Here is a 13,729-nt window from a genome sequence, read left to right on the forward strand (position 1 = left end):
GAAATATGAAATTTGTTGAGCTCTGTTAACAGTCCTATAACCCTAATGTGTTTTTTCAAAGAACTATTAGAATAGAAAATGATGCACAAAAGAATGTGCCTACTACCCCTTTTGAAATAAAGATCCCAAGATTGCCAAACATTGTAACTTTTAAGGAACTAACATGATTTCCTGAGCTGAGCTCTTGCCCAGGAATACAGAATCTATGTAGTTTTTATGAAATTAAAAAAAATTCTAGAGGTGGTAGCCAGACTCACCTTAGATACTATATGGAGCATAGTTGTAATTAGGCTTTGTTGTTTTAGGATGGTACGGTTAGAAACACACGGCACTTGTAGCTGAAATTTAAATGGAAAAATAAAAAGTCTTTGTTCCTCAACTTCCTTTTTTCCTATTTTAATTAGTCTCTTTCAGATGCACTAATTTCTCTTCAGATGGTGTATCCTCGAAGGAATCTTTCAGCTGACCAGTGGAGAAATGCCCAACTATTGAGTCTCATCAGTGCACCCAGTACAATGCTTAATCCTGCACAGTCTGACACCGTATGGTTCTGTTTTTCCCTTTTTGAATAAAAATAGTAAAGTTGATTTTTAAAAAAATATCAGCTAATGCAGTACTGTTGTGATTTTTCTTCTGATTGATGTTAGCCTGTCAGTGAAGTTTATTGTAAAATGTCCAGTAATTAAGTTGTACTATTGAGTTTTTTTATTTCTAAAATCTGATGCTCAGTTAATACAATTAATAATGTAAGTATTTTCTTTTAATATTTAAATGTCTGTTTTGTTCTGTTATAGTAGAAAATTTGGAAAATGCAGAAAATTGTAAAGAAGGAAATACAAATCACCTTAAATCCTCACCAAAATCATTATATTGTTTTATATAGTTGACCCTTAAACAACATTGGTTTGAACTGTGTGAGTTCACTTACACGTGTATTTTTTGATAAATACAGTATTGTACTGTAAATGTATTTTCTCTTAAGATTTTCTTAATATTTTCTCTAGCTTACTTTATTGTAAGAATACATTATATAATATGTGTAACTTACAAAATATATATTAATTGACTTTGTCATTGGTAAGGCTTCTGGTCAACAGTAAGCTATTAGTATTTAAATTTTTGGAAGTCAGGAGTGTTAGGCAAATTTTCAGCTGCATGGGGAGCAGGGTGTTGGCATTCCTAATCCTCCTGTTGTTCAAGGGTCAACTGTATTTTCAATCTGTTCTCTGTATGTATAAAAATAGATGTTATGCAGATGGAGAATACACAAAATTACTGATTGGGGTGAGATAGTAAGTACCCATGTACCTAAATCTTTTTTAAATTGATTAAATATTATCTCTTGGAATACTACAAGCTCTGAAATAGACTTGGGAAATTTGAAGTTGTCCTTTATCAGATTGAAGACAATTTAGCAACAGTATTATTTTAAGGGAGGTTTCAGGGAATGTAAATGTGAAAGGGGCACAGCTCTTACTGTCCTTTATGGACTGCAAGTTTAAATAATAAGTTATAAAACTTTTATCCAGCTTTTTAAATACGTCATGGTGGTATTTGAGCCAAGAATTGAGCAGTAAGAGTTTTTAGGAGGAAGAGAAAGAGAGTGACTTAGCATAGGATTTGTTTTTTTAGAATTTCTTCTAATCACAGGTATATATTTTCTCTTTTTAAGATGCCTTGTGAATATCTCTCTTTGGATGCAATGGAAAAATGGATTATCTGTAAGTAAAATCAATTAGTTTCGTAACTATCTCTCAGGTTTTAAGTTTTAGAGAAAAATAACAGGTAATATGGATTACTTCTGTGCCAAGCACTGTCCTAAGCCATTTCTGTGTATTACCTCATTCAGTTCTCATACTGACCCTGTCAAGATAGTCTGTTTTATAGTCGAGGAATCTAAAGCTTAGTCTACGTAGCTAATAAGTGACAAAGACAAAATGAGAACCTAGGCTAATGCCAAGGCTCATGGTACATTATATTGCCTCTCAGTATGACTGTCAAAACTACATTTTTATTTTGTTTTTAATGATTTTTTAAAATGTCATGTTTATTTAGCTAAGGTTTTTGGTTTTAGTTTACTTCTGTACATATAATAATGACTCATCGTTGGCAGTTAAATGCATTGGAAGATGAAATTACTAGTTGTGCCCCTGGGACGTTCACAAACCATAGGGGAAATAGACACAGTAACATATAGATACAATATAGAATGAGAGTTACTGTAATTGCTTCTACCGCCCCCAGGTCCAGTAGCATGTGGGAATAATTTTGAGCAGTTTTTGTTTCTTAGTTCTTATAGGTCTTGTTTCTTGGTTTATTAACCTTTAAGATTTATTTATTGATTTTTTTTTTTATTATAGTATATCTCAAACTATAGTGAAGGACCAGTTTTTAAAAAATTTTTTTTTGCATTGATACTTCTATAAAATTCAAAAAAATTGAATTATTAGAATTACCAGAAATTAATAAAGATGCAAAAGCCCACATTTTTAATTATTAAATTCAGTTTAATCTAACATTGTTTTTAGGTTTCTACTCACAAATCAATGTCAGATTTTTATGAGAGTTTCTAAATACTGTTAGTTTCTTTACTCAATCTCATTATGCCCTGGCACTTTGAATAGCACTGTTATTAGTATGAAAGAGGAGGAATTTAGCACATAACTCCCTGTCCCTAGCCATTTTTATTAATTATATATTTTACATTGATCATTTTTGTGATACTCTATTTTCTTCTGTAACAATAGTTAAGATTTTCATCCTTTAGTCTCTTACTTGATCAAAACACAGTTTTCAAAGTATTAATTTTGCTTAAATGTATCGTGATCCTTGGTTGTTCATGTTTATGGAAGTTTGGCTGTAGAACAGAGGTGATTAGTAGAGTTAGGTAGCATGATGACCTAGAGTTAATAGCACTAGTTCCCCTAGTCTTTAGGAATGCTGATTACAGGGCCATGTATGATGAGAGGGAGGTGGGTCAGAAGGCAGGCTACCCTAAGAAGGAATGTAGGGACATAGAGGCAGATTTGGGATAATCATAGTTGCCCAAGTAAGGAAGGTTTACTCTGAAGTTTGCTGCCTTCATGTGTTTGAGCCATGAGTAGAGTTAATATAGAAGTTAAGAATTACCTTAAACTCTGCACTTGTCATTTTGACCCTAAGACTCATAGTAGGACTTTTCTGTAGACTGTGGTCTACTTTCTTTAGTGCTTTGCTCTAGATTAGTTTCAAGTGTGGTCCCTGGATCAGCAGCATCACCTAGGAACTTATTAGATATGTAGAATCTTGATCTTCACCCTAGACCTACTCAATTGGAAACAGTGAATGGATCCTAGCAATCTGATTTAATAAGTCTTCCTAGTAGCTCTGATGCAAGCTAAAGTTGGAGAATCATTGGTCTAGATTATAGCCTGGGGCCGAGAGTTACTGAGAGTCTGGAATGTTGAAGACCCAGCTATTTGGAATGCAATTATAAAATAACTTATCCTGATGTTCTTTTCAGGGTCTATTCTTGCTCTGTTGGTTGGACTCAGAGGACTCCTTGGGAAAGATCTCTTTTCATCTCTGGAGTTTTGGATTACTAATTCCTGACTCTCTTTAAATTGATAGTCGAGTTCTGTCCACTTTCGATCTTAAAAGATTTTTCCTAACTTTCTTGTCTAGTATTGGTATTTATTTATTTATTTATTTATTTACTTACTTACTTACTTACTTACTTATTTATTTATTTATTATTTATTATTTATTTACTTACTTACTTACTTACTTACATCCACATTAGTTAGCATATAGTGCAATAATGGTTTCAGGAGTAGAGTCCCATGATTCATCCCCTACATATAACACCCAGTGTTCATCCCAACAAGTGTCCTCCTTAATGCCTCTTGACCATTTAGCCCATCTAGCCCATCTCCCCACCCAGAACCCCTCCAGCAACCCTCAGTTTCTTTTCTGTATTTAAGAGTCTCTTATGTTTTATCCCCCTCCATGTTTTTGTATTATTTTTGCTTCTCTTCCCTTATGTTCATGTTTTGTATCTTAAATTCCACATGAGTAAAGTCACATGATATTTGTCTGTCTCTAATTTCCCTTAGCATAATACACTCTAGTTCCATCCACATAGTTGCAGATGGCAAGATTTCATTCTTAGTATTGGTCTTCTTTCTTGTTTTCTAACATTTTTGTGGCTTAAATAACTAAATTTTTTTTTCTGTCCTTGTATTGGAACCTTGGTGGGTAAAGGAAATTAATATGTGATTTAATTAATAAATCATCCTAATCTTGGGCAGTCTATTTTAAATTAATTTGCCCTTTTTGATTCTGTCATAAACAAAGGAAGATATTTTAATTCATAAGGTAATCCGTATCTTAAAAAATATATATATATATAATATATATATATTATATATATTATATATTATATATATATATATATATATAATATATAATAACCCATAATAACTGCTAACATCTTTAGAGAAACCTTTTATTATCTGCAGCAATTTTGTGACTCTAAGTATTCAACGAGGTATAAAACACTAAGCGAAATCACTTTTTACTCAGAGGTTTAGAGTAAAAAAACATTATATAGGACAAGAATCTTTTACAAACAGTTTCTCATGAGGACTTAAGTTTCCATGCGTATATTCTGTTTCTTTGGTTGTGTACCAGACCATGTAATTGGCTGTGTTTAAGGGTCCTGTTGCATGAAAAACTTTTTTATGTTTCAGGGTATTTAAAGAAGTTTAATATGCTTCTATATATGATTCCACAGTATATGCCTACTTACCTTAAAAAGTTAACTTGCTTGCATAGTGTCCTGTTAAAGGAAGGTTGAGCTAAGAATAAAAAGATGAATGACAAGTTATATGTTAACGATTCAGGAGTTTAAAGGGGGGAGTGACCACTGAGAATCCTAGGGAAATCTCACAGAAATAGGATTGGTTAGTAACTGACCCAGTAACTTGTGTATAGCAGGTACCGAGTAAATGCTGAATGACTGACAGATGAGGTTTTGTGGCGTAGTGGAGAGGGCTAGAGGGCATCAACAAACATACATAGGATTTTAAATTTGTATAGGATTTCCAAAGTAGATAACAAAAGATGAAAGAGATATATGAATTCATGTAAGAAAGCAGCATAATATATTGAAAGAATCTTAGACTTTAAGGGTAAATACTTGAGGCTAAATATAACTCTAATAGTTAATAGTATAACTTCAGGCAAGTCATTGAACCTTCATTTCTTCAACTATAAAAGAGAAGGATACCATCTATTTTATCTACTCCAGAGAATCATGTGAGATAATATAAGTGAAAGCTTATTTAGTAATTTATATATTGCTATGAAAATGTGAGATGCATTTCTTCTGGTGATTTAAAATAGATTAGCCTTATTTTTCAGTTACTGTAACAGTTATGATTACTGTATTGTGTGTTGATTAGTTTAACTTCTAATATCTAGGTTAAAATATTTTATAAAGATTTTGAAAATGTGTTTTACTCATTTATTAAAATGACTTCTTTCACAGGCCAGAAGCAACATTTTTTCTCATCAGTGTGGGTTCAAAGGACTGATTTTGCAGAATACAGAAAATTATTGACAATTGTTGCCATCTTGTGTGTATGAATTATTACCTGTCACTTAAAAAGCCTCAATAAAAAGCCTCAATTTTATGTTTCTGAAATTTTTGAAAGCTACTTTGTAATGGAAAGAATTTAATTTTGGAATACTTTTATATTCGTATTTACTTTTTTTTTTTTTAAGTTGGCTTCATTTTGTGCCATGGGATTCTAAATACTGATGCGACAGCACTGAACCTTTGGAAGCTAGCTCTTCAAAGTAGCTCTTGCCTCTCTCTCTTTCGGGATGAAGTTTTCCACATTCACAAAGCTGCAGAAGACTTATTTGTAAACATACGAGGGTATGGCATTTTCATTTATCTTGTCTTTTTTTTTGGAGAAGAGTAGTGAGTGAATGATTTTTGTTGAAGTTTGGGGATAGAGAAGGGTCATGTATGCAAGAAGATGTCACCTGTACCCTCTTACTGGTCACAGTAAGTTTTTTTCTTAACAGTCACCCTGATACGGTATTTTCATATATTTTATAGGTAACTTCACAGACTGAAGTATCTAGTGTTTCTCCCCTTTTAAAACTTGTATTCTATGATAAAGAAGATGTGCTCTCTTTTGCAAATTATGATATGGGTTTAGACATAAATATTGCTAAAAGCACCATATACATTTTAGAGTTTTGAAATTTGTAGAAGTACTATTGAGAAGTATGTGGGTCAGTCAGAAGAACTTCATTAAATTATAACAATTATACAAGTCAGACTGCTGCACATAAGAAATCATGTTTCCTTTTAATAAGGTGTTCCAAGTGACTCATTTATATTCATTCCCTGGAAAGCAAATAGTTCTTACAAATTTGTTTCCTTGAAATTTTTAATGCCTGCATTTCTTTCTATATGAGGTTCTGTAGGCAGTATACAGTAAACAGGTTGGCCTCAGACTTGGTAGTAGTTTTGAAATCTTTTGAAATTAGGAGCACCTAAAATATTCTAAAATACCTGAAAGTGTCAAATAGTTATGTTCAGCTTGTTAGTTTCAGATACAAATGAAGTTTACCAACATTTGATTCATATCCAATTTAGAAATGTCTTCATGCAGGGTGCCTGGGTGGCTCAGTCGGTTAAGTGTCCCAACTATTGATCTCAGCTCAGGTCTTGATCTCAGGGTTGTGAGTTCAAGTCCCATGCTGGACTCCATACTGGGCATGAAACCTACTTAAAAAACAAACAAACAAAAAAAACAATGTCTTGAAGAAATTGAGATAAAGCATCTGTTAGTTATTAAAAAGTAAATATACCAACTAAGCCTCAAATTTTAGTGTGCATAAAAATTACTCTGGGATGCGTATTAATCCAGATTACTGGGCATGATCCCTAATTTGTATTTCCTATATCTGTATCTTGGAGAGTTAAAAGAATCAGCTCTTTTTCTCCCTAGTAATTTTTGAAGTAGAATTTACAGACAGAAGAATACATAAATTTTACATGTATGTCTCAATAACTTTATATATGAATACTCTAGGTGACCACCTAGATCAAGATATAGAACATTTCCATTATCCCCAGAAAATTGTCTTGTGTCTCTTTTTTAGTCAGTACTGCCACCCCTGGTCTCCCACCTTTCACTTCCCTTCTCTGGTGACCACTGTTGTGGTTTCTGTCACCATGGATGGTTCTGACATTCTCATGTTGGTAGATTTTCAGGCATAATATGAGAACTAGTGCCCTATGTACTTTCCAGCTCTTACTTGGCTTTTATTTTAGATGCTGGAGTACTTGGAAATATCCTATGCCAGATGGGATACTTCCTAATTTATTTTCATTTTCTAATTGGTTCAGATTGAAAATTAAGAAACTTGTATTATGTCTTAGCATATTGATAGCTTCTCTGTGGAATCATATTTAAATATATGTAAGCATTTAGAACCAGGTAGTCTATATATTGAGCGAGCTTATGTTATATATGGTACACATAAGTTGAATGACACCATGAGACCAGTTATCTTTAAAAAAATTTTTTTTTAATGTATATTTATTTTTGAGAGAGAGACAGATTGTTGGTGGGGTAGGGGCAGAGAGTGAGGGAGATGCTGAATCTGAAGCAGGCTTCAGGCTCTGAGCTGTCAGCAAAGAGCCTGACGTGGGCTTGAACCCACGAACTGCAAGATCATGCCCTGAGCTGAAGTCAGATGCTTAACTGACTGAGCCACCCAGGCACCCCACCAATTGTCTTTTTGTTACGCTTTTTTTCTTTATGTTAATACTTTTCTAACAATGAATTTACCATTTAAGAATCTTCATGATTAAAGTTGTAAAGTTTTAATTTATTAAGTCATGAGTGATCACTTGAAAATATGATTTACAGTATTTACAGGTTAGATTGTAAGTATAAAAGCTTATTAATTATGAAAGAGAATGATTACAGATTTAGTATATTTTAGACATTTGCTCAAAGATCACATAAATCTTAGAGTACTTAATTTAGAAGCTGGGACTTCTTGGTTTAAGTGGTCTTAGCCAGGTTGTCAAGAAGATAATTTTTCTTTAACATTTTAGGAATTTTGAGTTTTTGCATGTAGTATTAATGAAAATAACATTTATTAGCTCTTTTTTTCACATGTTACCTTTAAATTTTTTTATGTTGGTTCCTATTTTTGGGGTTTTTTTTGAAATTTTTTTAATGTTTATTTATTTTGTGTGAGAGAGAGAGAAAGGGGCAGAGAGAGGGAGACAGAGGCTTCAGAGCAGGCTCCATACTGACATCAAAGGGCCTGACAGGAATCAAACTCATGAACCATGAGATTATGACCTGAGCTGAAGTTGGATGCTTATCTGACTAACCCACCCAGGCACCTGGTGTCCTCTTTCTTTTAATTTAGTCTTAGGCTTTCCTGCCCCAGTTTTTTTCTGCCATAAAACCCCTATCTCCAGACATTCAGTAGTGTTACTCCCTAGTATATATCCTTTCAGAATTTTTTTTAATCAGATAGCATAAAATTAGAAGTAGTAGCTTTGTTATTACTTTAGATTTTGGAGACCACTGTTAATTACACTGGAGGTACAATTTTAGTGTCTCTGTGGGTTCTTCACAAGGTGTATATAATCAAAGATCTACATTGTGAGCTTCAATTTTATTGTTAGATTTAATATAATATGAGATCTGTTTTTCTAAGACTTGACTGGGTACTTAGGAAAGGAGGTAGGTGGACTTGTTCCATGCATTTCTAGTTTGAGCACCATTTTTTTCTTATTGCTAATAGTCATTTTTAATTGACTTTTAGTATTTGGCTAACTCGTTTTGACTGTTACTGATGAAATTAGGACTAACAAGGATCTAATTTTTTTTTTTTTTTTTTTGCACATAGCTATAATAAGCGTATTAATGACATAAGAGAATGCAAAGAGGCAGCTGTGTCACATGCGTAAGTAGTTCTATTTTCTCTGTGGAACTTGTAATCAACAAGAATTTCTGTCTTAAAGCATAATTTTGTTCACATACTGCAGATTAATGGTGTGCAATATGGGATAGAAGTGGGGCAATCAATGAGAAGTATATATCCTCAGTATTTAGTAAGCTTCAGGTTAGTACAGACAGATCTGGAATATTTTTGAAGTGTTGATAAAAATGCTCTAAGCAAGTACCATACAAAGGTCTTTTATTTTAGGTATCATTCAGATCTTTTGCCATCACTATGCTTTCATATCAATACTTTTCAAGGTGTGATGATTTTTGTACCACTTCATGAAAATAGATATATCTTTATACTCTCCCAAATAGTATTTACTTTTCAAAGTATGTTATCCTCATGCCCTTACTTAATTGTAGTAAATATTTTATATTAGTAAGTATATAGAATAACTTAAAAATTATCATATTTAAGATCTTTGAACAACTTTTTGATTTTCTCATGAAATAATTATAAATAATTTGATAATTCAATGTTACATATATACTTCTATAAAATATTTTCTCCACCGAGCCTAGGTAATATTATCTGATCCATCCGTATTTCTGTAAAGCAGAGTATAAAGCACCACTGCCATCGATGAAAATATAAAAACCACAAGAAGTTTCAGAATTTAGGTTTAGGCTATATGATGGATATTGGGAATTTAAACCATCTTTATTCTTTGCTGTCAGTGACCTATTTCCTCATGCATATTTTTTCACTTGAATGAAATGCTTATATTTAAAAAGTTATTTTCTAGTACTAATATATTTTGGAGTGTGTTAGCATTCGTTTCTTGACATACAGAAATACAAATGATTATCACTTCTTCATGGGATAGACCCTATTGTAGGCACATATATGATTCTTAGCTATCTTTTATGAAACTCTTTTAAAGGTAAGGCATTTTCCCCCTTTATTATATAAAGTAGTTGTAGGTAGTAAGCAGTAAGAATTCCTCATAGGAATTCCTCATTACCTTGTGCCAAGCATGGTACCTTATGGACATTTTCTCTCAGTATTAATAACACCACAGACTCCTTGCCACAACTCGGTGTAATAAAATAGTCAAAATAACATTGCCTCTTTTCTTAGAAATTGTCTTGGATGACTTTATTATTGTAAGATAAAAAAGAGCTTGTCATTGGAATTAGCCTAATGTAATAATACTATGTATCAGACATCATGAAAGATGTATCTTTTCAGGGAGGTGTCATCATCCCTGTTTTATAGATGACAGGGTGAAACTAGGAGGGGTGTGTGTGTGTGTGTGTGTGTGTGTGTGTGTGTGGGCAGAGGGTGCTGTTTTTTGCACCTATCAAAATCTTAAAACTTTGTTGGGACAGTGTGTATTTTGCATAGTGTGAGGAGTTGGAATACTTAGAACATTCTGTAATATTTTTTTCCACATTAATATGTAAGAGTAATTCTTTTAAATTTGCATTTTATTTTAAAAATACATAGTAGTGAATATTTATGATTATCTTTTCCTCATCTTTCTGTTTTTGAAGATTACCAAATGATCTCATCCTAATATCTTTATTATATATAGCTCTTGTTTATTAGTCTTACCTATTTAATAAGAATATACTTAATAAAGTAGGATATAATCAGATATTTAATAAGTTGTGTTCATTGATTTTCTTTGTGGGGGTGACAGAAAATGTATGTAGTAGAACATTGCTTGTTTTCAAGGATTTCACAGTCCACTTTTATAAAGTGCTAGGCTAAATGGTATTAAAGTTGCAGACATTATTCAAAAATGGACATCTGGATATTGGGAAATGCTTCTTGAAGGGTTGGTCTTGAAGTTTGGGTAGGATTTTGATAGGTGGAGAGTAACAGAATAAACATGGTTATAAAAACACTGCAAGGAAGGCAAGGATAAACATAAGTTTGGAAAGTCATTTAATGATATGACATACACATAGAAGATATTTGTAGGAGCTTGTGCTTCCTAAAAAATGTTTGTAAATTGACCAGAAATGGTAAGTTATTTAATTGCCAATAATGATTTTAGTAGAAACAGGTAAGTTATATTGATGTCTTTCCCTATAGTGGTTCAATGCACAGAGAAAGACGCAAATTTTTAAGATCTGCACTGAAAGAATTGGCTACTGTCCTCTCTGATCAACCTGGCTTGCTAGGTCCAAAGGTAATTGATTTAATTCTTATTTCAACTACAGGTGTACCGTATTAAAGTGAAAAAAATTTGGGGTGCTTGGGTGGCTCAGTCGGTTAAGCGGCTGACTTCGGCTCAGGTCATGATCTTGCGGTCCGTGAGTTCGAGCCCCGTGTCGGGCTCTGTGCTGACAGCTCAGAGCCTGGAGACTGTTTGAGATTCTGTGTCTCCCTCTCTCTGACCCTCCTCCCCCGTTCATGCTCTGTCTCTCTCTGTCTCAAAAATAAATAAATGTTAAAAAAAATTATAAATAAAATGAAAAAAATTCTATGTGAAATTTTACTAAAATTTGAATTCTTATTTAACTGTAGGTGTGCCAATTAAAATTTTTAAAAAATTCTCTATGGAAAACTGCTAAAATTTATATTTAACTGAGAATGAATTTGCTTACTTGACATTCATACATCACACCTTCCTGCATTTTTCTCACTTCATGTTTGAATGTGTGCTCCCCTTGATACCTGTCTCTAGGTTTTCTTCTGTGTTCTCGTTTTTGTCTTTGAACTTCATATTATCAGTTCTTGCCAGTGGCTCTCACTTAGACAAAGATTATGAATAGGTTTTGTTAATAATCTTGGCATGAGAATAAGCAAATGTTTTTTGTTTTTTGTTTTTTTAATTAGGCACTTTTTGTTTTTATGGCATTATCCTTTGCCCGTGATGAAATTATCTGGCTACTTCGTCATGCAGATAATATGCCAAAGAAGAGTGCAGATGACTTTATAGATAAGTAAGTTAGCAACATTTAAAGAGTTATTTTTTGAATATTTTGATGTATGGGATGTGGAATTTGGGGACATTGAAGTTAAATTATTTTGAAAACCTTTTTTTAGAGCTTTTCACATTTCATAATAAAGGGATATTTGTAATACACCATTAGATGATATGAATTAAAATGCAGAGTCAGTGTTAGCTTAATATTAGGGCTTGTAATGTTTCCTAAACCTAGATGGTCATGAAGTTCTTATTTGTTTTCTTGCTATAACCAGTCATATTTTCTTTGGAATTCATTTTTTAAAATGATTCACTACACAAAAATTTAAATAAGAACCTTAATGAACCAAGTGTGTTATTTGAAATGTCTTTATCATTTTAGTACACAGTCCTTCAATAGGAATTAATTAGATAAATGAAACAAATAAGAGCTTACAGAAAAATCTTAATTCTTCTAATCCTCTAATCCTCTTCCGTTTGTGATTTTTTTAATGATGTAATTTATGAGATACTCTAATTTTATTTTCATTTTGGGTTTTCCTTTATCAACTTTTTAGTCATAGCTGTTTTTTAATTTTTGCTTTCCATCATGGAAATGTCTTTAGGAAGGAATTGACATAAAATTATATTTAACAATGCTTTTTCTAAGAAAAAAACTCTTGTAGTAATATCAGATACATTTTATATTTTCCTTAATGATGAATTTATTTTTTGAAATACTTTTCTTGGATTTTTTAAAAAGGCACATTGCTGAATTAATATTTTACATGGAAGAGCTTAGAGCACATGTAAGGAAATATGGACCTGTAATGCAGAGGTATTATGTGCAGTACCTCTCTGGCTTTGATGCTGTTGTTCTCAATGAACTTGTGCAGGTAAAAACTGTCTCATGTTACTCTCCCTGTTGTTCCTTCCTTCCCTCCTTTCTAGTAACTGATTTGTTTGCTCAGTATAATCTAGTGCCAAGTGATAGATACAAATGTAAACAAGTCATTGTCCTATCTTGTTAAGGGGGATCATCACCTAGAGGGGAGAAAACATTTAGTTGTAGTCAAGTGTTGTAGCATAGTGTTATGCTTAAGTGTGTACAAAGCTCAGACTGAGCACAATTCAGGGAATGATTCTTTACCTGGCAGGTGGAGGTTGGTATACAGTGACCAAATTATAGAGGGCCTTTCAATAGAGGAGGTTAGTCATAAATCTGATTTATTACTTAGATTACTGTGGCTCAGTATGGATGATGGATTGCTGGGGGCCAAGGGAGGAAACAGAAGAGATTAGAAGAGAGCTGATGAGAGCCTGAACTTGGACAGTGGCTATGGCAATAAAGAAGAGATGATGGAAACTTTATAATTGATAACCAAGTATTAGATAAAACACAGAAGATGAATCTTTTAGCATAGTACATTAGAAGATGACCAGATTTTTAAAACAAAATTCATCTAGATGTCCTAAAAGATTAAATGTCCTGATTTTATTTTCAATTTGAATTTTCCTCTATTGATTTTTAGTCTTTTTTTTTTTTGCTTTCCATAATTTAGTCTTTTTCATCTTAATATAGATTTATTTTTATTCCAAATAAGCTAACTATAAGGAAAATTATTTATTTTTTTTACTTCATTTATAAAATCAAGATGTCTAAAAAAGTTCTGTAAGCTAATATACAGTATAAAGGAAGAACAACACAAATTCTCTTTGTATTAAGATTATTCTAGGGGTGCCTGAGTGGCTCAGTCAGTTAAGCATCTGAGACTCTTTACTTCGGCTCAGGTCATGATCTCGTATTCATGAGTTGGAGCCCCACATAGGACT

At 32.7% G+C, this 13,729-nt stretch overlaps 1 protein-coding gene across 4 annotated transcripts in view; it reads left to right on the top strand.

Annotated features, from left to right (window-relative positions):
- Nucleotides 1-13,729, top strand: part of NCKAP1 (NCK associated protein 1) — a 108,779-nt gene that overhangs the window by 42,146 nt on the left and 52,904 nt on the right. For all 4 annotated transcript variants that reach the window (XM_078451119.1, XM_078451120.1, XM_078451123.2 and 1 more), the window contains 7 exons: nucleotides 405-542; nucleotides 1,673-1,721; nucleotides 5,767-5,923; nucleotides 8,938-8,994; nucleotides 11,080-11,176; nucleotides 11,827-11,933; nucleotides 12,660-12,792. In XM_078451119.1, coding sequence (XP_078307245.1) covers nucleotides 405-542; nucleotides 1,673-1,721; nucleotides 5,767-5,923; nucleotides 8,938-8,994; nucleotides 11,080-11,176; nucleotides 11,827-11,933; nucleotides 12,660-12,792 — 738 coding nt within the window. The remainder of the gene's footprint in view (nucleotides 1-404; nucleotides 543-1,672; nucleotides 1,722-5,766; nucleotides 5,924-8,937; nucleotides 8,995-11,079; nucleotides 11,177-11,826; nucleotides 11,934-12,659; nucleotides 12,793-13,729) is intronic.

Source organism: Panthera onca, chromosome C1, assembly GCF_046562875.1.
Source record: "Panthera onca isolate mPanOnc1 chromosome C1, mPanOnc1 haplotype 2, whole genome shotgun sequence".
NCBI classification, from domain to species: domain Eukaryota; kingdom Metazoa; phylum Chordata; class Mammalia; order Carnivora; family Felidae; genus Panthera; species Panthera onca.